The sequence below is a fragment of the Geotrypetes seraphini genome, chromosome 6 (assembly GCF_902459505.1).
Source record: "Geotrypetes seraphini chromosome 6, aGeoSer1.1, whole genome shotgun sequence".
Lineage (NCBI taxonomy): Eukaryota > Metazoa > Chordata > Amphibia > Gymnophiona > Dermophiidae > Geotrypetes > Geotrypetes seraphini.
The window spans coordinates 134,991,679-135,018,556 of NC_047089.1; the positions used below are offsets into that span (position 1 = coordinate 134,991,679).

Consider the following 26,878-nt stretch of genomic DNA (forward strand, 5'->3'; position numbering starts at 1 on the left):
CCCCATCCGTGCATATCAGCTTCTCTCCTCCCAGCATATACGGTTCCTTCCTATTATTAATCCCCAAATGCATTATTCTGCATTTCTTTGCATTGAATTTTAGTTGCCAGGCATTAGACCATTCCTCTAACTTTTGCAGATCCTTTTTCATATTTTCCACTCCCTCTTCGGTGTCTACTCTGTTACAAATCTTGGTATCATCTGCAAAAAGGCACACTTTTCCTTCTAACCCTTCAGCAATGTCACTCACAAACATATTGAACAGGATTGGCCCCAGCACCGAACCCTGAGGGACTCCACTAGTCACCTTTCCTTCCTTCGAGCGACTTCCATTAACCACCACCCTCTGGCGTCTGTCCGACAGCCAGTTTCTGACCCAGTTCACCACTTTGGGTCCTAACTTCAGCCCTTCAAGTTTGTTCAACAGCCTCCTATGAGGAACTGTATCAAAGGCTTTGCTGAAATCCAAGTAAATTACATCTAGCATATGTCCTCGATCCAGCTCTCTGGTCACCCAATCAAAAAATTCAATCAGGTTCGTTTGGCATGATTTACCTTTTGTAAAGCCATGTTGCCTCGGATCCTGTAACCCATTAGATTCAAGGAAGCACACTATCCTTTCTTTCAGCAACACTTCCATTATTTTTCCAACATAAGGCCACTGTCAGCATAGCTATTGCTAGCATTTTTAGTTGGCATAACTAATGTCAGCAAAGGCCTATGGGAAATTATCTGACTCTGGATGCAGAATTCTTTGCTCCTGCACAGAATTCACATACATTAATCATTCAGCCAGACTGGATTGTTTATCAAGAAGATAGGCTGCTTGAATGGGACAAAGAAGCCAGAGACTAATCCCATCTACCATGCCTGCAAGTATCACACCCTCCTTATCAATTAAATTAACCATTGTTTCAAACAGTGTACAAATTCTAAACAGAAAGATACTGGGACATACAATAGTTTCTATACACAGAATAAGATTCCAAGCTATAAAAGCCTCCTTTCTGCAACACATCGGCAGCTCTCTCTTTCTCTGTCTATCCTTCTCTTTATCTATGGAACACGAAGCTTGGACCATCACCCCATCCCCCTTTTCTCTCTCTCTGCCTTTCCCTGGAACTTCAGGCTTCTATGTCTCTCTTTTCCTCTGAACTCTGTAAGGCAGGGAAATTGCTTTGCTCTCTCATTAATTGTAATGCTTATAAATATTGCTTTTCTGTAAGCCTATTTCTATAATATATTCTTTATGCAATCAGCTCTGGCTGTGCCTATTATTTGATTCTACTTCCTGGTGAATCTTCAGTGAGGGAACTGAACCTGGGACCTGGCGTGTGTAAGGGCGCCGCTCAAGTAACCCCTACCACCATATATTGTGGGGGCCACTAACAATCCTTACATTTTGGGGGCTCGTCTCGGTGCTTCCTGATGATTTCATTTGGGTAAGTAGAATTCAATTTTTTTTTCTTCTTGTATGCACTGTGCAATAGGATTATTAGCTGCCTAAGACAAGGTGAGAGATGGTATTTTCCATTCAAAAGACCTTGTGCAGTATAGACAGAGTGAGATAGAAATCAAAAGACCTTGGAAAACCCTTAGATTGATTGTACGTTAGACTGGATGACACACTGGTGAAAAGTTCCAGTAATATTTTGGGTTTTATACTTGGTGAGATTTTACTTATCAATAGACTTTGTATTTTTGATTGATAGACAGAGTGAGATAGAAATCAAAAGACCTTCTGGAACCCTTAAATTGTTTTAGACTGGATGACACACTTGTGAAAAGTTTCAGTAATATTTTGGGTTTTATATTTGGTGAGATTTTACTATCAAAAGTCTTTGTAGTTTACCTGTGCCAGTTTGCATTTTATGATTTGCTATTATATGCTTGCTAAAGGGTGTTGCATGTAAGAATATTTGAGCTGCTCTGAAGAAAAGCATGGTTCAAAATTAAAACAGTCACTCAATTAAGACACGCCACATCTGTACTAATAACTTTTACCTTTTTACCTTGTGCTTTTAATTCTATTTCTTGTCAGTCTCTGCCCTGGTGAAAGGGCACACTGGACTGGAACTGGCAGCTGGCATCTCTCCTCTTCTAACCGACTTCTTATATTTTTTCCTGCTAAACTTCTGCCTGTAAATTTCAGGTAGTAACCAGTGTGGGCAAGTGTGGGCATAAGTGTATTATTTAGGCCAATGACTCTTGCCTAACACGCTTTACCTCGATTTTCTACCTATTAACTAAAGTCTCCCTCCTTCATCAGTGGGATCATTTCAATCTCAAAGGCTACACACAGACAGGGACATTTAGAAGGCCATATAAATATATGAGCAAGGTCCACGAACCAAGGCAGACTTCTGCAGCCTCAAATATGAACCCTTTTGATTTTCAAGAACTCACAGATATTGTACACAAATATTTTGACAAGAAAAGGGGTCCATATGAGGGTAATTTTCCAGAACACACATGGCACGATATTCAGAAACAAATGGTTTCTCATTCTCAGGAGTTTAGAAAGAAAACAAATAAAAGAAAATGCCTTTTCATTCAAGGAATATTAAGGGGAGTTATTAGCCTAAGACAAGAAAACACTGACTTGAGCACTCATTGCCATCAGCTGTCCAAAGACTTAGATGAGGCACAAATTAATATATCCATGCTAAGAACCCAAATTCCTTTTTAACTGTAAATGAACAATTAGAAGAGGCCAAGGCAGAATTAAAGTATTTAAAGTCAAAATGTGCCTCACAGGGACAGGTTAATGCTGTCTCCTCACAGATTCTGCCTTCTGCACCTGTGCCACCATCACCATATAATCCATGTAGTCAGTTTAACAATGTTTTTGTAGCAGGCCAGCGAAAAGGTAAACTAGCTACAGATGTAGAACAGGAAGAAGAACCGACAAATGAAGATGAGGAAAATTTATTACCAGGCCAGAGCAATACCAATAGTACCCCTATAAGTGACACAGCTCCAGTAACAGTAGTACTGCAGGGACATATGAAAGATAGTGACATTGAAAGAATAGTGGAGAAAGTGGGCCCTATGCCTTTTAACATAAATGAATGGTGCAAATGGGCTACTAACATACTGATTCACTGGGGTCTAGGGAAATACAAAAGGAACAATGCAGATTTTGATAAGCTTATGCACCTAGCCCTGGGTCCACATTATTATAAATTTAGATCTCTTGTTCATCCATACCAATTTGTAAAGATGGGCATCGAACAACTATTTCGCTGCACCTCTTTGCAAGTACTTAGAACTCTTTCACCCCTGCCAACCGATACACCAGAGCAGTTTGCATATAGAGTGTGGGTAATCAACGCGGTACTTACGCGGAACATGAACATTGGCCCATTTCTTCAGATTATGGTCAGAGAGAACATAAAGAATTCCTATTAGAATTATTATCTCCTGAGATTACTAAACACTTTCTGTTGTTCTCGGACGACCCTAAAACTATGCCTTTTGACACTTTACTGCTCAGGATTGGGTCTGTGTGGAAGACCCAGCCAGCTCAAATTATTTCAGTATCAGAAGCTAGAAGGTGGCGTGCTGAGGGAGCACCCCAATACAAGAAAACACCACACACAGGAAATAGAGGGCATGGCAGAGGTAGTTACAGAAATTCCTCCACTTACATTCCCTTCCATGAACTCAGAGACCACAAGGAAAAATTAGAAAAAGAGAAAATGAAATGGGAACAGGATCGTCACACAATACAGATAGAATTGGACAGAGTAAAAAGTGATTTAACAGCTAGGAACAACAGTGCTAGTCCATAGGGATGTCCTGACTCTCTGTGTCCGAATGCCAAGATGACTCAGGCCTTCACAGCCCAGCCAGACTCCTTTCACTTACCTGTGGACTCACTTTTGGAGACGCAGGATAAGGGAAAGAAGTCAGACTCAGAGCGGCGCCCTTACATACGCCAGGTCCCAGGTTCAGTTCCCTCACTGAAGATTCACCAGGAAGTAGAATCAAATAATATGCACAGCCAGAGGTGATTGCATAAAGAATATATTATAGAAATAGGCTTACAGAAAAGCAATATTTATAAGCATTACAATTAAGCATTACAATTAATGAGAGAGCAAAGCAATTTCCCTGCCTTACAGAGTTCAGAAGAAAAGAGAGACATAGAAGCCTGAAGTTCCAGGGAAAGGCAGAGAGAGAGAAAAGGGGGATGGGGTGATGGTCCAAGCTTCGTGTTCCATAGATAAAGAGAAGGATAGACAGAGAAAGAGAGAGCTGCCGATGTGTTGCAGAAAGGAGGCTTTTATAGCTTGGAATCTTATTCTGTGTATAGAAACTATTGTATGTCCCAGTATCTTTCTGTTTAGAATTTGTAAATTGAAACAATGGTTATAATTTAATTGATAAGGAGGGTGTGATACTTGCAGGCATGGTAGATGGGATTAGTCTCTGGCTTCTTTGTCCCATTCAAGCAGCCTATCTTCTTGATAAACAATCCAGTCTGGCTGAATGATTAATGTATGTGAATTCTGTGCAGGAGCACAGAATTCTGCATCCAGAGTCAGATAATTTCCCATAGGCCTTTGCTGACATTAGTTATGCCAACTAAAAATGCTAGCAATAGCTATGCTGACAGCCACCACAGCACTCTCTTCTCTCCCATTGTTTCTCAGGGGGCTGGCCTTGGAGGAAATTTGTCGGGCAGCTTCTTAGTCTTTTGGAATACGTTTTATAGGCATTATCGCTTGGATTTGGTGGCTCAGGCTCATTGGGGAACTTACTACAAAAGCTTAAAAGTTAAATTTTACATCTACGCAGATGATATCACTATAGTTATTCCCCTTATACCCTGTCCTCTGAGACAAAGAATCAACTATCATCCATATTAAAGCAAATTGAATTATGGATGACTGAATTCAAATTGAAACTCAACTCAGACAAAACCAAATTTTTCTTGGCAAGCCCGAATGATAAAATTAAAGACTCATCGATTTTCTTGAATGGTCAGGTCTTCCCTATTGACTATTCCATAAAAATTCTGGGAGTGACTCTGGACCGTCATCTTACTCTAAATGTTCACATAGATTTATTGGTTAGAAAATGCTTCTCGATACTATGGAAACTCAGAACCATCAGAAAATACTTTGATGCAGCATCATTCTGCTTATTGGTTCAATCTTCCATCTTAAGCATGCTCGATTATTGCAACATCATTTACTTGGGATCCTTCAAAAAATCCCTTCAAAGACTCCGAGTTATTCAAAATTCGGCAGTTCGACTGATTTTTGGGTTGAAGAAATGGGAACACATAAGCCCTTATTATCAAAAACTTCACTGGCTGCCCCTGGAATCACGAGTATTGTTTAAATTTTTTTGTCTTTGTTTTAAATCAATATTTGGTCTGGCCCCCACGTACTTGATTTCTCAATTTATTCTGGATAGTTCTATTAGACCCACACATAGAATTTATCTATTCACCTATCCGACAATAAAGGCCTGCCACTACAAAAGATTCCTGGACAGAACTCTCGCCTTCCAGGCAGGTAAATGAAACGATTGGCTGGGCAACATTATCCCGCATTCCTCATCCTACTTCAATTTTAGAAAATCGGTAAAAACGAATTTGTTTAATCGATTTGTAACCTAAGAATTTTATAGTTTATCACTTCTTCCATTCTGTAAGCTTGTATTCGATGACTTTATATGGTGACCACTTCGCTGATTATCCAGCACCTCTTGATGTAAACTGCCTTGAACTATCATGGCTTGTATTTGATGACTTTATATGGTGACCACTTCGCTGATTGTCCAGCACTTCTTGTTGTAAACCGCCTCGAACTATCATGGCTTTGGCGGTATATAAGAATAAAATTATTATTATTATTTGACTCGAGCGAAGCCTACTTCATGGGCTGAGTCTAGGGGGCTGGCCTTGGAGGAGATTTGTTGGGCAACTTCTTGGTCTTCCAGGAATATGTTTTCTAAGCATTATCACTTGGATGTGGCGGCTCAGGCAGAGGCTGCTTTTGGCGCTTCGGTTATTGCGGAGGCGGCGTTTGGTTCCCACCCTGATTGAGGATTGCTTTGCTACATCCCACTAGTCTCTGGATTCATCTGCTGCTGTTGCTAAGGAAGGAAAAATTATGTTCTTACCTGTTAATTTTCTTTTCTTTAGGCGCAGCAGATGAATTCAGAGCCCCACCTTTTTCTGTATATTTGAGGTTGGTTTTCGGTTAGTGTTATGGTTAGTAGTTGCATTATGTATAGTTCAATTTTGTACTTGTTTTGGGAAAGAAGTTTTTCTTCATACTGGTGATATTTCTGGTTTCGGATGCTTGGGCAAGGAGTGATACTGAGTGAACAGGAGAAGTTCCATCCAAGAAGAGCACGTGTAAATCAGTTTCTATATCTCCACCTGCTGGTAGATGTGTGCTATCCCACTAGTCACTGGATTCATCTGCTGCGTCTAAAGCAGTGTATCTCAAACTGTGTGCCGAGGCACACTAGTGTGCCTCCTGAGATTCCAAGTGTGCCACAGCACACTGAGGAGGAAGAGAGGCGCATGCCAACTGACTTCCCTAAGTGGTACAGCACCAGCGCTGCCCGATTCACTGAAGGCCTGCATGTTTCCTCCTTCTCTCTAGCGTCCTCTGGCTTCCCCTCTGACCTCCTTGTCTCATCTTTAAAGCTAATTACAGCAGCCTACAGAGGATCGCTGGTAGGTAAAATGATTTCATTTTCAATATAGTGATTGAAATGTGTCAGTTTTGAGAATTTTTATCTGCTGTGTATATTGTGTGTATATGAAAAATTAATGGAAAAAATTGCATTACAATTAGTAAAGGGGATGGGATCTGGGTCAGAGCTTGGGTGGGCCTATGGATGTCTGTAGTTGAGGTACTCAGTTGATATATGTTAGACTTAGGGGGTACTTATTTTGAAGTAGTAGGCAATCAGTGAAGTAGTAGGCAATGGCGCCAGTGCCTCTTCTTCTCTCTGGCCCTCTTCCCTGCTGGCACCCCCTACTGGCATCTCAGGGCCCATCTGGAGGGCCTCTGCACATGTGCGGACGTCGACGTGATGATGTATGTCATCACGGTGATGTCTGCACACTTCTGGGTGCCTCAAACTGTGGCCACTACCTTTAGTGTGCCCCAACTCGAGAAAGTTTGAGAGACACTGATCTAAAGGAAAGAAAATTAACAGGTAAGAATACAATTTTTCCTTCAGCTCTGGGTGCAAGGCAGAATTCAGAAGCCTAAAAAGTCTCTGGATACGTCTAAAAACCTGTTTCGATTATCGGCACTTGGACGACCTGTCTTTTAGGTCATCCGAGTGCCAATTTGGGCGGGTTTTTAGATGCATTTCTGATTCGATTATGATCCCCACCGCATTTATTGCATACTGATTTCATTAGCATGAGCTAAGCTTTAGTAAAAGGGCCCATTTGTGATATAAAAGTTGGGAGTGAAGGAGATTGCAGGTAAATTTTGATACATTGTGTCTTTGGGGGTTAGAAATCCGAGGGAACCTTATGTGCTGGGAGGTAAGAGGCTGATAAGTACAGACGGAGAGAGGGACCTTGGGGTGATTGTGTCTGAGGAGCTAAAGGCATCTAATCAGTGTGATATGGCGGTGGTTGTAGCCAGAAGGATGCTAGGCTGTATAGAAAGAGGATTAACCAGCAGAAGAAGGGAGGTGTTAATAATAATAATAATAATAATAACAGCTTATATACCGCAATACCGTGAAGTTCTATGCGGTTTACAAAGATTAAGCAAAGGTACAAATTGATTGACTTTAAGAGGGGAGGAAGAAAGAGGGTTAATAGGACAGGAAATCCATTTTTGAGGACATAGGTCATTGGTGAGGCCACACTTGGAGTATTGTGTTCAGTTTCGGATGCCTTATCTGGCAAAGGATATAAAAAGACTTGAAGTGGTCCAGAGGAAGGTGACGAAAATAGTAAGGGTTTTGAATCAAAACAAGAACGAGAACAGACTGGAATACCTAAACATGTACAGTATATTCTAGAGCAGTGTTTCTCAACTAATTCAAGCCAAGTACCCCCTAAGTCTAACAAATATTAACTGAGTACCCCTGCCCAAGCTCCGCTTCAGACCCCACCCCAATAATAATAGTAGTACTAATTGTAATGCAATTTCTTCCATTCATTTTTCATATACACATAATTTAATCTTATTAATACATAATGGTAACCACAAAATTAAAAAAACACAAAGCACACTGTATGCATTGAAAATGTTAATTATCATTTTATATTTTGGGTTTTTTTTTTCAAATAGGTCAAGGCAGATGACTTTAAATATTCAATGTCACCTCAGTAACAACTATAGAAAAATAGACAAATATAGTACAAAATATAGACAGCAGATATCAATTCTGAAAACTGACATATTTTGACCACTTTATTGAAAATAAAATCATTTTTCCACCTTTGCTGTCTGGTGATTTCATGAGTCTCTGGTTGCATTTCCTTTTGACTCTGCATCCATTATTTCTTTTTGTCTGCCTCCTGCAAACTTGCTCTCCTCTGGACCTCATTCCCTTCTCCAACCAACATCTCTCTCTGTCTCTCCATGAGTCCAACTTTTCTTCCTCTCTTCTCCACCCCTACTGGCAACATGTCTCCCTTTCTCTCTCACTGTCCATCTATCTTTCTCTCATTCCATCTCTTTCTGCAAAGGGCGTGGAGAGAGAGAGAGAGATCCAGGGTGCATCTTCACCCCCCACCCTCTACTGCCACATCCAACATTTCTCCCTCTCCTATTCCCTGGATCATGTGCAGTATTTTTCACCATTGCCCCCAACCATTGCCCATTTCTCCTTCTATCACCTCTCTCAAGCACAATGCCACATCTCTCCCTCCATCACTATGTCCAACATTCCTCCCCTTTGTATCCCCTTCATTCTGTCCCTCTGATCCCTCTCCACCACCATATTCAACATTTCTCCCTCTCATCCTTCTATTCCCCATGCATCTCTACCTCACTTTTCTCTCTCTATGCCCAATTTTCCTCTTTCTTCCTTTCCCCACGTACACTATCTCTTTCCCTCTCACTCACACACTATTCCCTCCCTCCCTCCTATGTCCCAAATTAGTGCCCCCTTCCTCCATCCCTTCTGTGCCTGAGTTCGTGCCCCCCTCTCTGCCTTCCAGCCTTTGTCCCAAACGTTCTCCTTCCCCCACCCCCTCCTTTCTCCCTTTGTCCCACAATCATATCCCCTCTCTCCCTTACTTGCTTGCTCCAGGGCCGCACTCGCTCCCTTCAGGACCATCCAGCTGGGCTGCTCCTTCCTGCCTTCAGCCGCACAGGGACACAGGCAGTGGTTCTTACACGCTGCACGTAGCTGACCCACAAGCCTTCCCTCTGACATCAGCTCTAACGTCAGAGAGAAGGCTTCTCAGTCAGCCACGTGCAGCGTGTAAGAGCTGCTGCCTACATGCTTGTGCGGCTGAAGGCATAAAGGAGCAGCCCAGCTGGATAGCCTTGAAGCAGGTAACTGGGATCCCCCACTAACCCAGAAGGGGGAATATAGGAAGGAGGGCATGGGATCCCCGGCGTCGGCTTTGGCAGAGGGGGGCAGGCAAGAAGGAAGGCATAGGATCCCCAGTGGCAGCGGCCATTAAAGAGGAAGGGGGGTGGGAGACCCGCACAGTACCACGTACCCCCAAGAAGTGGCTCGCATACCCCTAAGGGTTCCCGTACTGCGTGTTGAGAAACTCTGCTCTAGAGGAGAGGAGGGACAGGGGAGATATGATGCAGAATAAAGAATAAAAAGAACATTAAAAAAACAAAAACACAGCTCTGCTGATTCAGTAAGAGAAGATAAGCTTGAAATGAGTAGCAAAAACCTTTCTAAATACAAAATAAACAATATTTGATTAAAGTTTTGCCCTTTTGTGGCAAGTTGAACCCTAGCTTTAATACTTACAGCTTCCTAGAGGCTTTGAATAGCAAGAAAAGTGACTGGTCGTATTCAATGATAAAGCACATTTGAAAAGTGTAATTGCTACTTTTTCAAAAATGAACTTTTAATATTTTACTAATTAATATTTCCTCATGAAAAAAGAAAAACAGAAGGTGTTGCAGTCAGACAAACTACAGAGTGAGATCGACAAGTTGAAAGAAGAATTGCTACTCACCAAATGCCATCTGGAAGCAGAGCAAAGTGCTCATGTGGCCAAACTTTCACAGGTATTGTATATTATAAGCCTTGATAAATGTTTCATTTGAATTGAGGAGCCAGACCAGAACTTAGGACCCAGGAGCTGAGACCTGCCCCATTTCTTCTCCAATGCTCTGGTGAAATTAAGGGGCAGAGGATGCGGGGGTAGAGATGGTTCCAATTTTTGTAGGGCTTGATTCACAGTCTCTCTTCACATTCCTTTTCCAAGGGAAAATAAATTAGTAAAACAGGCCCTTAATACACTCCTGCAGACCACTGGGCAAAACTCACAGCCAGCAAGCCTTTCTCTAACCAGTCATCACCCACGCTTATGGTCTTTCTCTACTGTTCATTTAGTTGTTCTCCTTACCAGTGTCTCCTCCCTTTTAATTAGCCATCCCTATTACCTAACCCCCTACTCTGCCCCCACTGCAGCTCAGCCCTCACCATCCAACGTGTCGGTCAGCCATCCCTTAAGCCTCTATCATAGCGAACCAGTTAGTATCTGTAACCCCTCACCATGCCCCATCAAACAGTGACCCTCCCCTAAGCCAGTTAGGACCAGATGCACAATGCTCTGGCAACCCAGTGGAAAACACTGGGTTGGGAGCGAGTTTCATTTTTCCAGTGATGCTCAGAACAAATAGCATGCAAATTATATGCATGCTATTTGTGCTCAGTACACTGGTGAAAGGGGGAGTAACTGTGCCTGGTAACTACGCACAATCCAATCCAGTCCAATCCTTGGTCTTATATACCGGGTCATTCCTAGGAAGGGACTCAATCTGGTTAACAGAATTAACCAATGAGGCAAAGGAGACAATGATAGGATAAAGATTCATCTGTTACAGTCCCTTATTTATCAGATAAAAATTTCTTAAAAAGATACATCTTCAAAGTTTTTCTAAAAAGTGTCAAAGAAGAGAGAAGTTCAAGTGTCAAAAAAGGAAGATCGTTCCAGATTTTTACCAAAGCAAATGCCATAGATTAAGAAAGCCTACTTAAGGTTTGTATACCCCTAGTAGAAGGGAATACTAATTTGAATTTGTGTATTCCTCTAGATCAGGGATCTCAAAGTCCCTCCTTGAGGGCCGCAATCCAGTCGGGTTTTCAGGATTTCCCCAATGAATATGAATGCGATCTATTTGCATGCACTGCTTTAAATGCATATTCATTGGGGAAATCCTGAAAACCCAACTGGATTGTGGCCTTCGAGGAGGGACTTTGAAATCCCTGCTCTAGATGAAAGGGGTTGTTGAGAGTTAAAAGAAAGAGTAAATAATGGGGAAAAGTTCCCTTCCTTAGCAACAGCAGCAGATGAATCCAGAGACCAATGGGATAGCACACATCTACCAGCAGGCGGAGATAGAGAAACTGATTAACAGGTGGTCCTATTGGCTGGCACTCCTCCTGTATCTTCAGTATGCTCTATTTCCCAGCAGGTGATGGTCGCTATTCAACTAGCTCCTGAATTCTGGCTGTGACTGGGAAATTATTTTCTCCTTTTGAGGTTTCTCTTCAGTGAGACTGACATTCTATTTCTCCTGTTGAGGTTTCTCTTCAGTGAAGCAGGGGTGTCCGGCTGAACAGTGCCAGCTTTAGGGGTTACACCTGGGCCACCCCAGGTCCCTGCCTCACCCTCCCTCCATTGCTAGAGGGTCTGACTGGGTCTCGATTTTTTTCTTCTTTCCTTCTCTGTTTAAAAAAAAAAAGGGAGACCACAGTTGCTACATTCTGCCCTGTTAGTGCTGCACAACCAGCTCTTACTGGCTTCAACCGGCCCTAACAACAAGGTTGTGAGTATGTATGTGTTTTTTTTACTGTTGTTTGAACTTCAGGTTCTGTTTGGGAGTCTTAGTACTGTGGGTTCGGTCAACGTACGTTTAAAGAATGGATATTTTATTGAAGCTAAATTTTATGACTAGAAATCCATTGAGGGAGCCGGGACTTTCCTGCCCTTTGCATGCATGCGCTTGGTTTCCTTGTTGGTTACAGTGCGGCAGTAGCGGTGCGATTTCATGCTTGCACTTGTTCTCCTCGTTGGGTTTCAGTGCAGCAGTAGTAGTCCTGTTTATTCCGAGGCTCTCTTTCGTCGGTGTTTGTCACGGCCATGTGCAGCTGATTGTGCAGGTGCCAGTTTATAGCAGCGCGTATGAGATGGGACATGTTTTTTCCGGCGCTGTGGGAAGCACCACATCGTTCTTCTAGTTATTCCCCGAGTCTGATTTTCTTTCTATGCAGGCCATGGCAGGGTAAATTTTGCAGGGCTTGAATCTGACTATGTTTCTAGGAGCGTTGATACAGCGGCCACGTGTCGGCGAGAATCAGGCGCGCGCTTGGGTCTCCGGCAATGGCGGGAGAGCTACATTAGCGTTCTGGTAGTTTATTTCCAGCTGACTTTGGTCAGGGTATGCTGCGGCTTCTCTCCTTTCAGGTTCAGACAAGTTGTACATGTTTCACCAGCTTTGGGACAAGCTTGGGCAGATTTATATGTCTGTCTGTGTTCCTGCTGTATTTACTTGAAGAAAGCTGCTAGTTTAATCGGACTCTGGGGTTGGCACTCAAGGGGATTACCAGAGAGTCTCTGACCTGTGCTAGGTCACCCAGTCTTGGTTTGTCTCCGGACTGGGTCGACATATGGCAAATCACGGCACAGTGAGATCAGCAGTAAGATAGTGCCTTCTATTTCACACGGGTATCTCATTGTCTCTCCTGGGGTTCCTGCAGATTGAGCCTTTGTCTGTTGGTAACTGTCCTTCTTATTTGGGCCTCTGTGCTGTGCTGCATGTGCCTAGTAGTGGCTTAGGATATATATGCCTAAAGGTAGTACAAACAGTTTCCAAGTTCGGGCTGTCTCTATGAGCATAATGAGACTTCGCATCTACCTACGGCCAGGACTCTCTTCTCTATTTCTGAGGGGGCCTGGACTTCAGATTTCCATGTTTATCACGCTGGTTTCTCCTGTTGCCATTTTCTCATGGCACATGCTAGACGGACCCCCCGACCAGACAGGAAGGGTTATACAGCTCCTTCTAACCAGGAGCCAGTCACCTATTCTATCAAACCCGAGGAGGAGCACGCGCTATGTGGCTGTTAGTCTCATCCCTGAAGCTCTCATTAGCGATGTGAGCTTTGTCTGTTACCTGTTAGGATGCTGTACGCAGGCAGATAGAAAAATTAAAAACTGACAAATCCCTGGGTCCGGATGGAATCCATCCAAGGGTTTTGAAGGAACTAAAGGAGGAAATAGTGGAACTACTGCAGCAAATTTACAATCTATCCCTGAAAACAGGCATGATCCCGGAGGAGTGGAAGATAGCCAACGTTAAGCCCATTTTTAAAAAGGGATCAAGAGGTGTCCCGGGAAACTACAGACCGGTGAGTCTGACTTCTGTTCCGGGGAAGATGGCGGAAGCACTGATAAAAGAAAACATCGATGAACATTTTGAAAGAAACGAACTTCTGGTAACCAGCCAACATGGTTTCTGCAAGGGGAGATCGTGCCTAACGAACTTATTGCACTTCTTCGAAGGAATTAACAAATGGATGGACAAAGGAGACCCCATAGACATCATATATCTAGATTTCCAAAAAGCCTTTGACACGGTGCCCCATGAACGCCAACTCCGGAAACTGAAGAATCATGGGGTGGAAGGAGAAGTATATAGATGGATCAGAAACTGGTTGGCGGGTAGGAAACAGAGGGTAGGAGTGAAGGGCCACTACTCGGACTGGAGGAAGGTAACGAGTGGGGTCCCCCAGGGCTCGGTGCTCGGGCCGCTACTACTTAATATATTCATAAATGATCTAGAATCAGGGATGAAGTGTGAGATAATAAAATTTGCGGACAACACCAAACTATTTAGTGGAGCTCGGACTAAAGAGGACTGCGAAGAATTGCAAAGGGACTTCAACAAACTAGGAGAATGGGCGACGAGATGGCAGATGAAGTTCAATGTTGAGAAATGTAAAGTATTACATGTGGGAAGCAGAAACCCGAGGTACAACTATACGATGGGAGGGATGTTAGTGAAAGAGAGTACATAAGAAAGGGACTTGGGGGTAATGGTGGACATGACAATGAAGCCGACGGCACAGTGCGCAGCGGCCGCTAAGAGAGCGAATAGAATGCTAGGTATAATCAAGAAGGGCATCACTACCAGAACGAAAGAAGTTATTCTGCCATTGTATCGGGCGATGGTGCGCCCGCATCTGGAGTACTGCGTCCAATATTGGTCGCTATACCTTAAGAAAAACATGGCGTTACTAGAGAGGGTTCAGAGGAGAGTGACATGTCTGATAAAAGGGATGGAAAATCTTTCATACGCTGAGAGATTGGAGAAACTGGGACTCTTTTCTCTGGAGAAGAGGAGACTTAGAGGGGATATGATAGAGACTTACAAGATCTTGAAGGGCATAGAGAGAGTAGAGAGGGAGAGATTCTTCAAACTTTTGAAAAATAAAAGAACAAGAGGGCATTCGGAGAGGTTGAAAGGGGACAGATTCAAAACAAATGCTAGGAAGTTCTTCTTTACCCAACGTGTGGTAGACACCTGGAATGCGCTTCCAGAGGACGTAATAGGGCAGAGTACAGTACTGGGGTTCAAGAAAGGATTGTACAATTTCCTGCTGGAAAAGGGGATAGAAGAGTAAAGATAGAAGATCCTGGACCTGTTGGGCCGCTGCGTGAGCGGACTGCTGGGTGCGATGGACCTCGGGTCTGACCCAGCGGAGGCAGTGCTTATGTTCTTATGTTCTGTTGTTTTCCATGGGGCGGTAGATGTAGCATCTTGATTGCGTCTAATACGTATTCATTTTAAAGGACATAACGTATTTCGCTCACGTTGCATGGAGTTAGTACTGTTTTCATGGTTTCAGTATACTCCTCTTTACATTGCGAAACTTGATTTTTCCTAGGAGAATTTCTTTCTTCTTACAGATCCTACAGTTCTCATCCTGCCGTTCCCTGACCTCCTGCACTTCATTCTGAGGGGATCTTGATTTCTTCCAATGACTCTTCAGACTTTCTCATGAGGGGGAAGCTGCTATAATGTCAGGTTAGGGGGCTGTGAACATTTTTCAGGATGCTTGCAACTTTACATCCTCCTCAGGTTTCCGGTTCGTTTTTGGAGTCTCTATGTTTTGTGTTTCCCTTTTAAGTGTTACTGGTTTAAAATACTGTGTTTTAGGTGGTATAGAGCCTATATTTCTGGTGCCTGTGGCTCAGGGTGACTAAAGTAGGGAAAATCTGTTATAAATCCTGTGTTTTAGGGTAGCACTGATAGAACCTGCAGTTTTGTTTAAAATACTGTGTTTTAGGTGGTATAGAGCCTATATTTCTGGTGCCTGTGGCTCAGGGTGACTAAAGTAGGGAAAATCTGTTATAAATCCTGTGTTTTAGGGTAGCACTGATAGAACCTGCATTTTTGTTTAAAATACTGTGTTTTAGGTGGTATAGAGCCTATATTTCTGACTCACTAGTTTTTAGCCATTGTGTCTGATTAGGTGGAGAAGGGAGGGGCTCTGTTTTACTTCTAAGGTTAATTGCATTATCTTTGGGACATTGCTGTGAACAAGGCTGCCCTGTAAACATCTAAAAGCTAAGTTACTCAGCATTTCATATTCTGCTCTTTTGACTGGTTTTCAGCATTATATCTGCTTAATTTCTCTTCTCCTCCCTGTTTCTTACTAAAAAAATATAAAAAAGCACAAAAAATAAATCCTTCTCTTTCCTCTGTTAAATCTTATTTCCTCTTCCTGCATTTTTGTTTAAAATACTGTGTTTTAGGTGGTATAGAGCCTATATTTCTGGTGCCTGTGGCTCAGGGTGACTAAAGTAGGGAAAATCCTGTTATAAATCCTGTGTTTTAGGGTAGCACTGATAGAACCTGCAGTATTGTTTAGGTGGTATAGAGCCTATATTTCTGCCTTACTAGTAGTCTTACTTATAGTCCCACCAACCACAGGGACCACTATTCATATATAGAGACCCATATAATCAGGACTACTCAAATCAAGTCACTTCACAACCAATCAAGATGACCTTTATTCTATGCAATCACTGTGGTGCTTTAATTCCAAGACATACTATTTGGAGGCTTAAGGCTTGCCCCATCTGTCTTCAACTTGCCAGTATTAAGGAGGAGCTCTGCAAACTTAAACAGGAATTGAATACAATTAAAGCAGCTTCCATCACTCCACAAAATCATACCAACTTACCACCTCTACCTCAAAGAATAAAACAGCCCAGGAATAAATGGGTCACAGTAGGCTCAGGAAGACTGCGACATGTAACACAGAAACATCCACCTTCACTAATATTACCTCTACAGAATTCCTTCGCTCCACTAGTGCACTGCGATACTCAGGAAAACAGAAGGGAGGTGGGACTGGAACCAATGAAGGTAACTCAAGAGAACAAGCGCACCCTAAGTACAAATAAAAAAGCCAAAAACAGAAAACTATTACTGTTGGGGGATTCCATCATCAGAGGCATTAACCTGGAACACAAGGCGAGGAGACCAAAATAGTGAAATGTCTTCCAGGATTCTCAGCTACCAGGAGTTCCAGGCAAATACTGACTATAATTAAGGAAGAAACTAAGGATTTTAACACTGATGTTGTTATCCATCTGGGAACAAATGACCTGGCCAACAACTCCACACTTGCAGCACAGAAAGCTTTTCGGGAGCTTGGTGAGGGCGTGAAACCTTTTGTAAAGACTTTAGCTTTTTCTGAAATACTGCCTGCATATGGAAAAGGAGAGCAAAGAGTGAAAAACACAGAGGACTTTAATAGATGGCTCAGAGCCTGGTGTCATCAAGAAGGCTTCAGGTACATAGGAGGATGGGGAAATACATGGAAGGACAAGAAGCTATATTGCACTGATGGGCTACATATTACTACAGCAGGAAAAAGAAACCTTGCAGAGAAATTTAGACAATATTTTTCTAGGCATTTAAACTAGAAGGTGGGGGTGGTGTATGTACGAAGGACAATTATAGAGACCACCCCCGGCAAAAGAAAAGATGTGATAGTAGTAAAGGCTGCAACATAAGCAATATCAGCAACTCATTTCTTAGTATTGCAACGGAAAGTGAAACGACACAAAAATCCATACAAAAGAGGAGATTATCGCTGAAAAATAGCTGGAAAGCGATGACCACAAATGCTCGCAGTCTAAGCAACAAAGTTCATGATCTGCAAGCCCTGATATTAGAGGCAGATCTAGATATTGTTGCTATCACAGAGACATGGTTCAGTGAATCACATGGATGGGATGCAAACATACCGGGATATAATCTTTTTAGGAAGGACAGAGATGGTCATAAAGGTGGAGAAGTAGCTCTCTATGTAAAGATCAATATCCAAGCGACCGAAATGCAAGGGACCTGGGGAGAGGAAGAAGCGATATGGATTGCTCTGAAAAGAGAAGATGGAACTTCTATCTACGTGGGTGTAGTCTACAGACCTCTGACTCAATCGCAGCAAATTGATAAGGATCTGATTGTGGATATCCAAAAGTTTGGAAGGAAAGAGGAGGTTCTGCTGTTGGGAGATTTCAACCTGCCGGATGCGGACTGGAATGTTCCGTCTGCGGAATCGGAAAGAAGTAGGGAGATTGTGGATGCCTTTCAAGAGGCTCTGCTCAGACAAATGGTGACGGAACCTACAAGGGAAAAAGCGATATTGGATCTGGTCCTCACAAATGGAGAGAGTATCTCTAATGTTCGAGTGGGTGCTCACCTGGGTAGTAGCGATCATCAAACGGTTTGGTTTGATATAACGGCTAAAGTGGAGAGCGGCCGCACGATACTTAAAGTCCTAGATTTCAAACGTACGGACTTTAATGCAATGGGAAAGTACCTGAAGAAAGAGCTGTTAGGATGGGAGGACATAAGAGAAGTGGAAAGACAGTGGTCTAAGCTGAAAGGAGTGATAAAAATGGCTACGGACCTTTATGTGAAGAAAATCAATAAAAACAAGAGAAAAAGGAAGCCGATATGGTTCTCCAACCTAGTGGCTGAGAAAATAAAGGCGAAAGAGTTGGCGTTCATGAAATATAAAAAAACCCAAGAAGAGGAGAGCAGAAAGGACTACAGGGTGAAACTGAAAGAAGCCAAGAGAGAGATACGTTTGGCGAAGGCACAGGCGGAAGAACAAATGGCTAAAAATGTAAAACAGGGAGATAAATATTTTTTCAGATATATTAGTGAAAGGAGGAAGATAAAAAATGAAATTGCTAGGCTAAAAGATGCTGGGAACAAATATGTGGAGAGTGATGAGGAGAAAGCAAATGTGCTAAACAAATACTTCTGTTCTGTGTTCACAGAAGAAAATCCTGGAGAAGGACTGAGATTGTCTGGCAAAGTTACACGAGAAAATGGAGTAGATTCTGCGCCGTTCACGGAGGAGGGTGTTTATGAGCAACTTGAAAAACTGAAGGTGGACAAAGCGATGGGACCAGACGGGATCTATCCCAGGATACTAAGGGAGCTCAGAGAGGTTCTGGCGAGTCCTATTAAAGACTTGTTCAACAAATCTCTGGAGACAGGAGTGATTCCTGGGGATTGGAGGAGAGCGGATGTGGTCCCTATTCATAAAAGTGGTCACAGGGATGAAGCAGGAAACTACAGGCCGGTGAGCCTCACTTCAGTTGTTGGAAAAATAATGGAAGTGTTGCTGAAAAAAAGGATAGTGTATTTCCTTGAATCTAATGAGTTACAGGATCCGAGGCAACATGGCTTTACAAAAGGTAAATCGTGCCAAACGAACCTGATTGAATTTTTTGATTGGGTAACCAGAGAGCTGGATCGAGGACATATGCTAGATGTAATTTACTTAGATTTCAGCAAAGCCTTTGATACAGTTCCTCATAGGAGGCTGTTGAACAAACTTGAAGGGCTGAAGTTAGGACCCAAAGTGGTGAACTGGGTCAGAAACTGGCTGTCGGACAGACGCCAGAGGGTGGTGGTTAATGGAAGTCGCTCGAAGGAAGGAAAGGTGACTAGTGGAGTCCCTCAGGGTTCGGTGCTGGGGTCAATCCTGTTCAATATGTATGTAAGTGACATTGCTGAAGGGTTAGAAGGAAAAGTGTGCCTTTTTGCAGATTTGTAACAGAGTAGACACCGAAGAGGGAGTGGAGAATATGAAAAAGGATCTGCAAAAGTTAGAGGAATGGTCTAATGCCTGGCAACTAAAATTCAATGCAAAGAAATGCAGAGTAATGCATTTGGGGATTAATAATAGGAAGGAACCGTATATGCTGGGAGGAGAGAAGCTGATATGCACGGACGGGGAGAGGGATCTTGGGGTGATAGTGTCCGAAGATCTAAAGGCAAAAAAACAGTGTGACAAGGCAGTGGCTGCTGCCAGAAGGATTCTGGGCTGTATAAAAAGAGGCGTAGTCAGTAGAAGGAAGAAGGTGTTGATGCCCCTGTACAGGTCATTGGTGAGGCCCCATTTGGAGTATTGTGTTCAGTTTTGGAGACCATATCTGTCGAAAGACGTAAGAAAACTTGAGGCGGTCCAGAGGAGGGCGACGAAAATGATAGGAGGCTTGCGCCAGAAGACGTATGAGGAGAGACTGGAAGCCCTGAATATGTATACCCTAGCGGAAAGGAGAGACAGGGGAGATATGATTCAGACGTTCAAATACTTAAAGGGTATTAACGTAGAACAAAATCTTTTCCTGAGAAAGGAAAATGGTAAAACCAGAGGACATAATTTGAGGTTGAGGGGTGGTAGATTCAGGGGCAATGTTAGGAAATTCTACTTTACGGAGAGGGTGGTGGATGCCTGGAATGCGCTCCCGAGAGAGGTGGTGGAGAGTAAAACTGTGACTGAGTTCAAAGAAGCGTGGGATGAACACAGAAGATTTAGAATCAGAAAATAATATTAAATATTGAACTAAGGCCAGTTACTGGGCAGACTTGCACGGTCTGTGTCTGTGTATGGCCGTTTGGTGGAGGATGGGCAGGGGAGGGCTTCAATGGCTGGGGAGGGCTTCAATGGCTGGGAGGGTGTAGATGAGCAGAGATTTCGGCAGTTGGAACCCAAGCATAGTACCGGGTAAAGCTTTGGATTCTTGCCCAGAAATAGCTAAGAAAAAAAAAAAAAAATTTTTTTTAAATTGAATCAGGTTGGGCAGACTGGATGGACCATTCGGGTCTTTATCTGCCGTCATCTACTATGTTACTATGGTCCTCAGGGCAGTTCTTGTAGTTCTTCAGGAACTAAGGGACGTTGTTCCACTTACTGCATGGTGCCCAAGACGGGGGAATTGGGCAGGCCGGATCCCATTCTGCTGAATTAATTTCTCAGGGATACACATTTCTGCAGAAAAACTGGGAGAATATTTACATTTTCACTATGGACTCCGAATCGGCACTAGGTTTGCTTGCCTCTCTTGGAGCAGCGCTTTCGGTTTTGGCACATGCCATTTCGCCAAGGCTTCATGAACATTTTAGAAAATGTGGGCAGTGGTACCATTTTGGCACTACCAGGCGATTCACCTACTTTCTTCTTGACTGACTGCTTGATTCGGACGTCTTCCAGTCGGGCCATTTGACTAACGCGAAAAAGGTGGTTTCTTTTCCTCAGTTCTTTGGACGTGAATCTTCGAATTTGCACTGCGCTCTTTTCTCCTGTACTATTTATAGGTATATCAGGGAGATGTTTTTAATCATATAGGAGAGAAATGTGTTTCTTCCCAGAGACTAGGGCGATGGGTCACAGTCTCAGGTTTGCATTCTTCTTCGGTCACCATGAGCAAGAGTATGGGATTCTGTACAGGTTCTAGGATCCATGTTGCTGACTCCACTGGGAACTTTGGCTTGCTTTCACATTATAACGCTACAGCAGTCGCTTTTGTTCCGGAGGTTCCTGGTATCTCAGGGCTCCAATTATTTGGTAGGTTCCTCAAGCATAGCTCTGTATGATTTGGTAGCTCAACGCGATTTCTCTTTTCAAAGGCATGCCTCGGTTTTTGCTGGACTAGCTCATGGTCACCAAACATCCCGGGCTGTCGGGTTGGGGGGCTCGGTGCCTTCCATCCTCAGCTCCAGGAGTCTGGTCTTAAGAGGCGACTCAGTTCTTGTTCATTCTTATACTCTGGAGCATGGTCAGGCTACCTTTCTGGAGCTTCAGACCATTCTTCCGGAATGACGCTGAAGATCTTTTCAGTCAGTATTATGATGGGGGTATTTCTCTACAGCCTGGGCAGTAGGTGATGTACTCAGTTGGCGGGTAAAGTTGTGGTTCTACTTCAATGGGTGGACCCTCATCTTCCTCTTCTGTTGGCAGATCATTTTATGAGTCAGGAAAAGAGTTTGGATAGACTTTCTCTCCGTGACATCTGAGCATGGCCCATTTATTGTATGTTACAGTGTATACGCTCTAGAAAGTGTAAATGTTAGTACCGTATTTTCACTCATATACCGCACACCCGTGTAAAACGCGCACACGGGTATAGCACGCGGGAAACTGTAATTTATGTAAATAAATTTTTATATACCGCGCACACCCGTATACCGTGCATGCCGCCCCGACTCTCCCGTCGCCACCCGACTCTCCTTTCGCCCGCCCCGACTCTCCTCTGGCCACCCCGACTCTCCTTTCGCCCGCCCCGACTCTCCTCTGGCCGCCCCGACTCTCCTTTCGCCCGCCCCAACTCTCCTCTGGCCGCCCTGACTCTCCTTTCGCCCGCCCCGACTCTCCTCTCCCCCTTGAAGTCATGTCCCCACCCTGAAAGCCTGATGCCAGAGAAAGGGCGGGACCGCCGGAAGAGGAAGCAGCGCAGATGCAGGGTTCACAGAAGGGCCGGGACCGCCGGCAGAGGAAGCAGCAAGACAACGGTAGGAGCTTCTTCATGATGGGGGGGTGGGGAGGCTGTGGGGGTGCGAGCGGTCCTTCGGGGTGCGGGTGCAAGTGCAAGCGGTCCTTCGGGGTGGGGGTGCGAGAGGTCCTGCGGGGTGAATCGGACGTCGGGGTGGGGGGAACTATGTAAAAAAAAAGTTGTAAACGCGCTCACGCATATAACGCGCATGGTTATGCACGGTTTGTAAAATCGGGTATAACGCGCGCGTTATATGTGTGAAAATACGGTAATAGTGAAATCTTCTACATCTTGGATATTGAGAATTTTGGCTCAGGCGTTCCAGCTCTTTTTATGGAAGTGAGATCTCCTGGACCTAGACCTCATGGCCTCGTCTCAAAATTCTAAGCTTCCTAGCTTCTTCAGCGGGCACAGGGAGTGGGAGTCAGAGGGGGTAGCAGCATGGCTTCTTTTTCGCCTCTGGTTTCTCTTTTTTCATTGTTTTTCCCTGGCTGATGATGGTTTGGATTTGCCATCTCAAGCTCGCTTTCAGGGCACAGTATTGGATTGGCTTGCTATGTGGATCTGATGAGTCTTTCGACAACTGGACTGTTGAGTTTCCTGGTATCTCCGGATTTGCTCACCTAGGGTCCGATCAACATGGATGTTCGTACTACTTTGGTATTACGACCTAGCTTTTGAAAAGTCATGGCTGACATGTAAGGGTTATGCGAAGCAGGCGATACAGAGGTCTTCACCTGTGACTTATGCTTCCTTTTGGAAGTTTTTCCTTTCTTGGGTACTTCTCAACGTTTGCACCCTTCCAGAGTTCTTTTTTGGCACAAGTGTATTGCCAAGGGCTTAGTGTTCAATTCCCTTCAGCTTCAAGTGCCATTCTTAGCTTGTTACAAGGGCTAGGTATATTGATCTTCGCTTACTTCTCAGCTTCATGTAGTTCAGTTCCTAAACAGAGTACGGTATATTCGTACACCTCTTAGAAAGCCCTGTCCGGAGTACAGTCTTAAGGTACTTCTTCGCAGTTTACTGAAGGCTTCATTTCATCCTTGTCTTTTGAGACTCTAAAGGGCTGTGCCATTGAACACGGGGTTTCTTGTGGCCATGGCTTCAGCTTGGCGGTTTTCTGAGTTGTAGGCCTTGTTAAACGGGGATTCCTATTTCTGATTTACAAAATCTTGGGTGTCAGTTCGGACGGTACCACAATTTCTTTCTAAGGAGGTGTCATCCTTTCTTTTATGACACTCTCACTTTTCCTTCCTTCTTCCTGGGAGGAGAAATGGGGAGCCGTGCTTTTATTCACTGCATTTTTTGAAAGTGCGTAGCGTTCTCCACGAGCCAGGTTTCTAACGACTTTTAGTTGTTTAGATCACCTTTTTGTATTCTTCAAGGGACGCCTCAAACGTATGGCGGCGTCCAAAGCCTCCATCACTCGATGGGTCCAGGAGGACATTATTTATGCTTGCTTGATGGCAGGGAAGCGAAAGAACTTCATGACCATTCCACCAGAGCGATGGCTACTTCTTGGACTCAGTCCAGAGGTTTTTTTCCTTGGAGGAGTTTTGTCTCGCGGCTACTTGGTCTTCCGAGAGTGCTTTATCTCAGCATTACCGGTTGGATGTGGGGGTGGATGCATTTAGTGCTTCGGTTGTTGCGGAGGCGGTGTTTGCTTCCCACCCAGATTGAGGATTGCTTTGCTACATCCCATCTGCTGCTGTTGCTAAGGAAGGAAAAATTATGTTTTTACCTGTTAATTTTCTTTCCTTTAGAAGTAGCAGATGAATCCAGAGCCCCACCCTTTCTGGATATTGTCTGTCAGTTTTTTGTTTTGCAACTTTTGCAGATGGTTGTATTCTGTATTATTGCCATTTGAGATTTCTTATGGGAAAGAAGTTTTTTACATGCTATGCCTATTGATGGTTACAGATGCTTGGGCAAGGAGCTATACTGAAGATACAGGAGGAGTGCCAGCCAATAGGACCACCTGTTAATCAGTTTCTCTATCTCCGCCTGCTGGTAGATGTGTGCTATCCCATTGGTCTCTGGATTCATTGCTGCGTCTAAAGGAAAGAAAATTAACAGGTAAGAGCATAATTTTTCCATATAAGCTTTTAAATACAACACTCGCACATTTAAATATACTTCCAGTATACTTCGTTACTGATGATGTCATCAGTAACGCAGCAGAGTGAAATCCCTGACGGACAAGGCCAAACAGCCTGTTTAGAGTGCTGCCGGCCCGACGCTGCTTTGGATGAAGGTAGGGCTCGCTCGCAGTCAGCGGAGAGGGAAGGATGGAGGATTCAGCAGGGGATCAGCTGTGCGGCGATGGGGGGAGCCGGGTTGAAGAGTTGCTGGTGAATCCCAGGACTAGGACTTATTTTTGGGGTAGGGCTTAAATTAAGACTTACCCTGAAAATGATGCTAGGTCTTATTTTCGGGTAAACATGGTAATGTCTTATTAAAGAAATTACAATTTTGCATAAGGTAAAACTCTTTATAGTTTATAAATCCTTCCTTTTGGCTAAGTCTTAATAATAATATTGTAATTTATAGCTAAAGAGACATATGATCAAGAAACTGTTTTATTTTACTTTTGTGATTATGATAAACATACCGAGGGCCTCAAAATAGTACCTGGCAGGTCGCATGTGGCCCCCAGGCCACGAGTTTGAGCCCACTGTTTTAGAGTGATTTGGTCACAGCTGTTGGGCGTGTTTTGTGTACATGTGTGTTCCGCACCTGTGGAAGACACAACTGATAGGTATTACATGGAACTCATTAGCATTAAAATGAGCAATCGGTATAATGCACAGCATCAGCGTGCAAACTTTTATGTCAGGTCTGAGCTCTCATAGCCATATTTTCCTGTTAGTGCCCAAGCGCTGATTGGCTCAGGCACTGACAGGAAAGTAAAGAGAGCTCAGACCTGCAAAATCTCTGACCCTTCTGTAAAACCACAACACATGGACAACTTCTGCTATTTCTACCCCACCTTTCCGCCACCGCCAAGACATTCAGGATGCCTGAATCCTGCAGATCCCCCCCAGCCCTCCAAAAATAGCCCCTCCCCCCAAAAAAAAAATTCTGGTAGTCTAGTAGGCCGGGCCAGACCTACCCCCCTGCCCCCCCCCCTAAATTTTGCAGCTTTCTCCTCTATCCCACCCTCTCTCCTGCCCTCCCTTCCTTCAATCAATCGAGTGCAACATTTCTCATACCTCTCTCTCTCTGCTGCTTGTAAACTTCAGGCCGCTGGCAGCGTTGATGAGCTGAACATGCTGCTTCTGGCTGCCCAAGAAGCTTTCCCTCTGCTTCAGCTTCCTGTCCCCACAGAAACAGGACATTGCAGCAGAGTGAGAGCTTCTGGGGCCGCTGAAGGCAGCATGTTTAGCTCATTGACACTGCCAGCAGCCCAAAGCTTGCAGGCTGCAGCATGGAGAGACTGGACCCTAGACTAGAGCACCCCTGAGGAGCTGCACTCGGGGTGGACTGCCCCCTCTGTACACCACTATAGTAATAGTAATGTGTGTGCACTAAGAGTGGAGAAATAGCCTATTGGCTAATGCAGTGATCTGAGAACCCTACTGCAGCTCCTTATTACCCTCTAACTCTCTGTTGTTCCAGGTACAAAATAAGTACCTGTATAGAATAAATAAACTGCTTTGATTTATATTATAATGAGGGGCAGCTGGAATTAAATTTTAATTTTAATTGTGATTGTTTAATATTAAACATTTGTGGTGATATGCTACTGTTTTTATCTGGTTATTATAAAACATGCTTGATATATAAAGAAAAGTAGCCTGTGCCAATTGCTTTTCAGTTTCCATTCATTGGAATACAAGGTTATATTATGTGTTTCTTTTAAATTTGCCATTTTAAAATGTTTTTAGGGGTATGAGCATCAAAAAGTGAAAGAAGATGAGATTTTGAAAAAATTTGACAAATGGAAAGAAGAAGAAAGAGAAAAGTTTGGGGATGAAATGAACAAAGTAAAAGAGATGTTCATAAAAGAGTTTCAAGAACTGACTTCAAAGAATGATGTGCTAGAAAAAGTAAGCAGAATCTAGAATAGTTCTAGAGAAAAGTTTATCAATACACAAATAAAGCATATTATTGAACAAATGTTTTGAAACTGTTCAACTATGATTTAGAAAAAAAGTTTTAACTATGTTTCTGTTGACCTTTTAAATTCTAAGTATGCTTATCTATAATAATAAAATGCTAAGCGCGCTTGCGCACTCTCACTGCGTGCTTCCCTGATCCCTGTTCTGTCGGGCTGTGGCGGTAAGAGTGCGCATGCGCGCCAGACAAGCCTCCCTGGTCTCCACCTCACGGCTGCAGAAACGGCCCCACACTCGCGGCTTCAGGCTCATCCAGCTCCAGCACAGCAGAGAGTCGGCAGTACAGAGTAATCAGTTTCTCCTTCCTTCCTGCGATCCGACCGGCTCCCTTAGGCCCTTCCCTTCCCGCGGTCCCGACTCCAGCAGCCTGCAGCACTGTACACACGCTGCTTCGGGGCCTTCTAAACTAAACTAAACCTTAGGTTTGTATACCGTGCCATCTCCACAAGCGTAGAGCTCGGTACGGTTTACAGGGTTAAGTTGAAAAGGAGCTACAATGAAGGGTTATAGGATGACATCATCAGAGACGCGGCAGAGCAAATCAGGGCAGTAGAAGGCCCTGAAGCAGCGTGTGTAGAGTGCTGCAGACGCTACTGGAGTCGCAGGTTTGTAGGGACCGCGGAAAGGGAAAGGGGGGGGTAGGGGAAATGCTGCTGTTGCACAGGGAAACATAGAAACATAGAAATAGACGGCAGATAAGGGCCCACGGCCCATCTAGTCTGCCCACCTTAATGTCCCTCCCCTGCCT

At 43.9% G+C, this 26,878-nt stretch overlaps 2 protein-coding genes across 14 annotated transcripts in view; one reads left to right on the forward strand and one right to left on the reverse strand.

Moving 5' to 3' along the window:
• DZIP1 (DAZ interacting zinc finger protein 1) overlaps positions 1-26,878 on the forward strand; it is a 585,021-nt gene that overhangs the window by 103,727 nt on the left and 454,416 nt on the right. For all 4 annotated transcript variants that reach the window (XM_033947541.1, XM_033947543.1, XM_033947540.1 and 1 more), the window contains exons 4-5: positions 10,081-10,205; positions 25,900-26,061. In XM_033947541.1, coding sequence (XP_033803432.1) covers positions 10,081-10,205; positions 25,900-26,061 — 287 coding nt within the window. The remainder of the gene's footprint in view (positions 1-10,080; positions 10,206-25,899; positions 26,062-26,878) is intronic.
• The window catches only part of LOC117361931 (dnaJ homolog subfamily C member 3-like), a 150,556-nt gene that overhangs the window by 64,640 nt on the left and 59,038 nt on the right, over positions 1-26,878 (reverse strand). For 7 of the 10 annotated variants that reach the window (XR_004539752.1, XR_004539751.1, XR_004539755.1 and 4 more), the window contains exons 3-4: positions 24,644-24,748; positions 10,154-10,395 (exon numbers count right to left, since the gene is read on the reverse strand). The exons of 1 other annotated variant lie outside the window; for it this stretch is intronic. Coding sequence is in view for 1 of the 9 variants with exons in the window: in XM_033947545.1 (XP_033803436.1) it covers positions 10,375-10,395; positions 24,624-24,748 (146 nt within the window). In the remaining 8 variants the exon portion in view is untranslated. Of the gene's footprint in view, positions 1-10,153; positions 10,396-24,623; positions 24,749-26,878 lie in introns of those variants that run through there. 2 more of the 10 variants (XM_033947545.1, XR_004539749.1) reach the window with 2 other exon arrangements.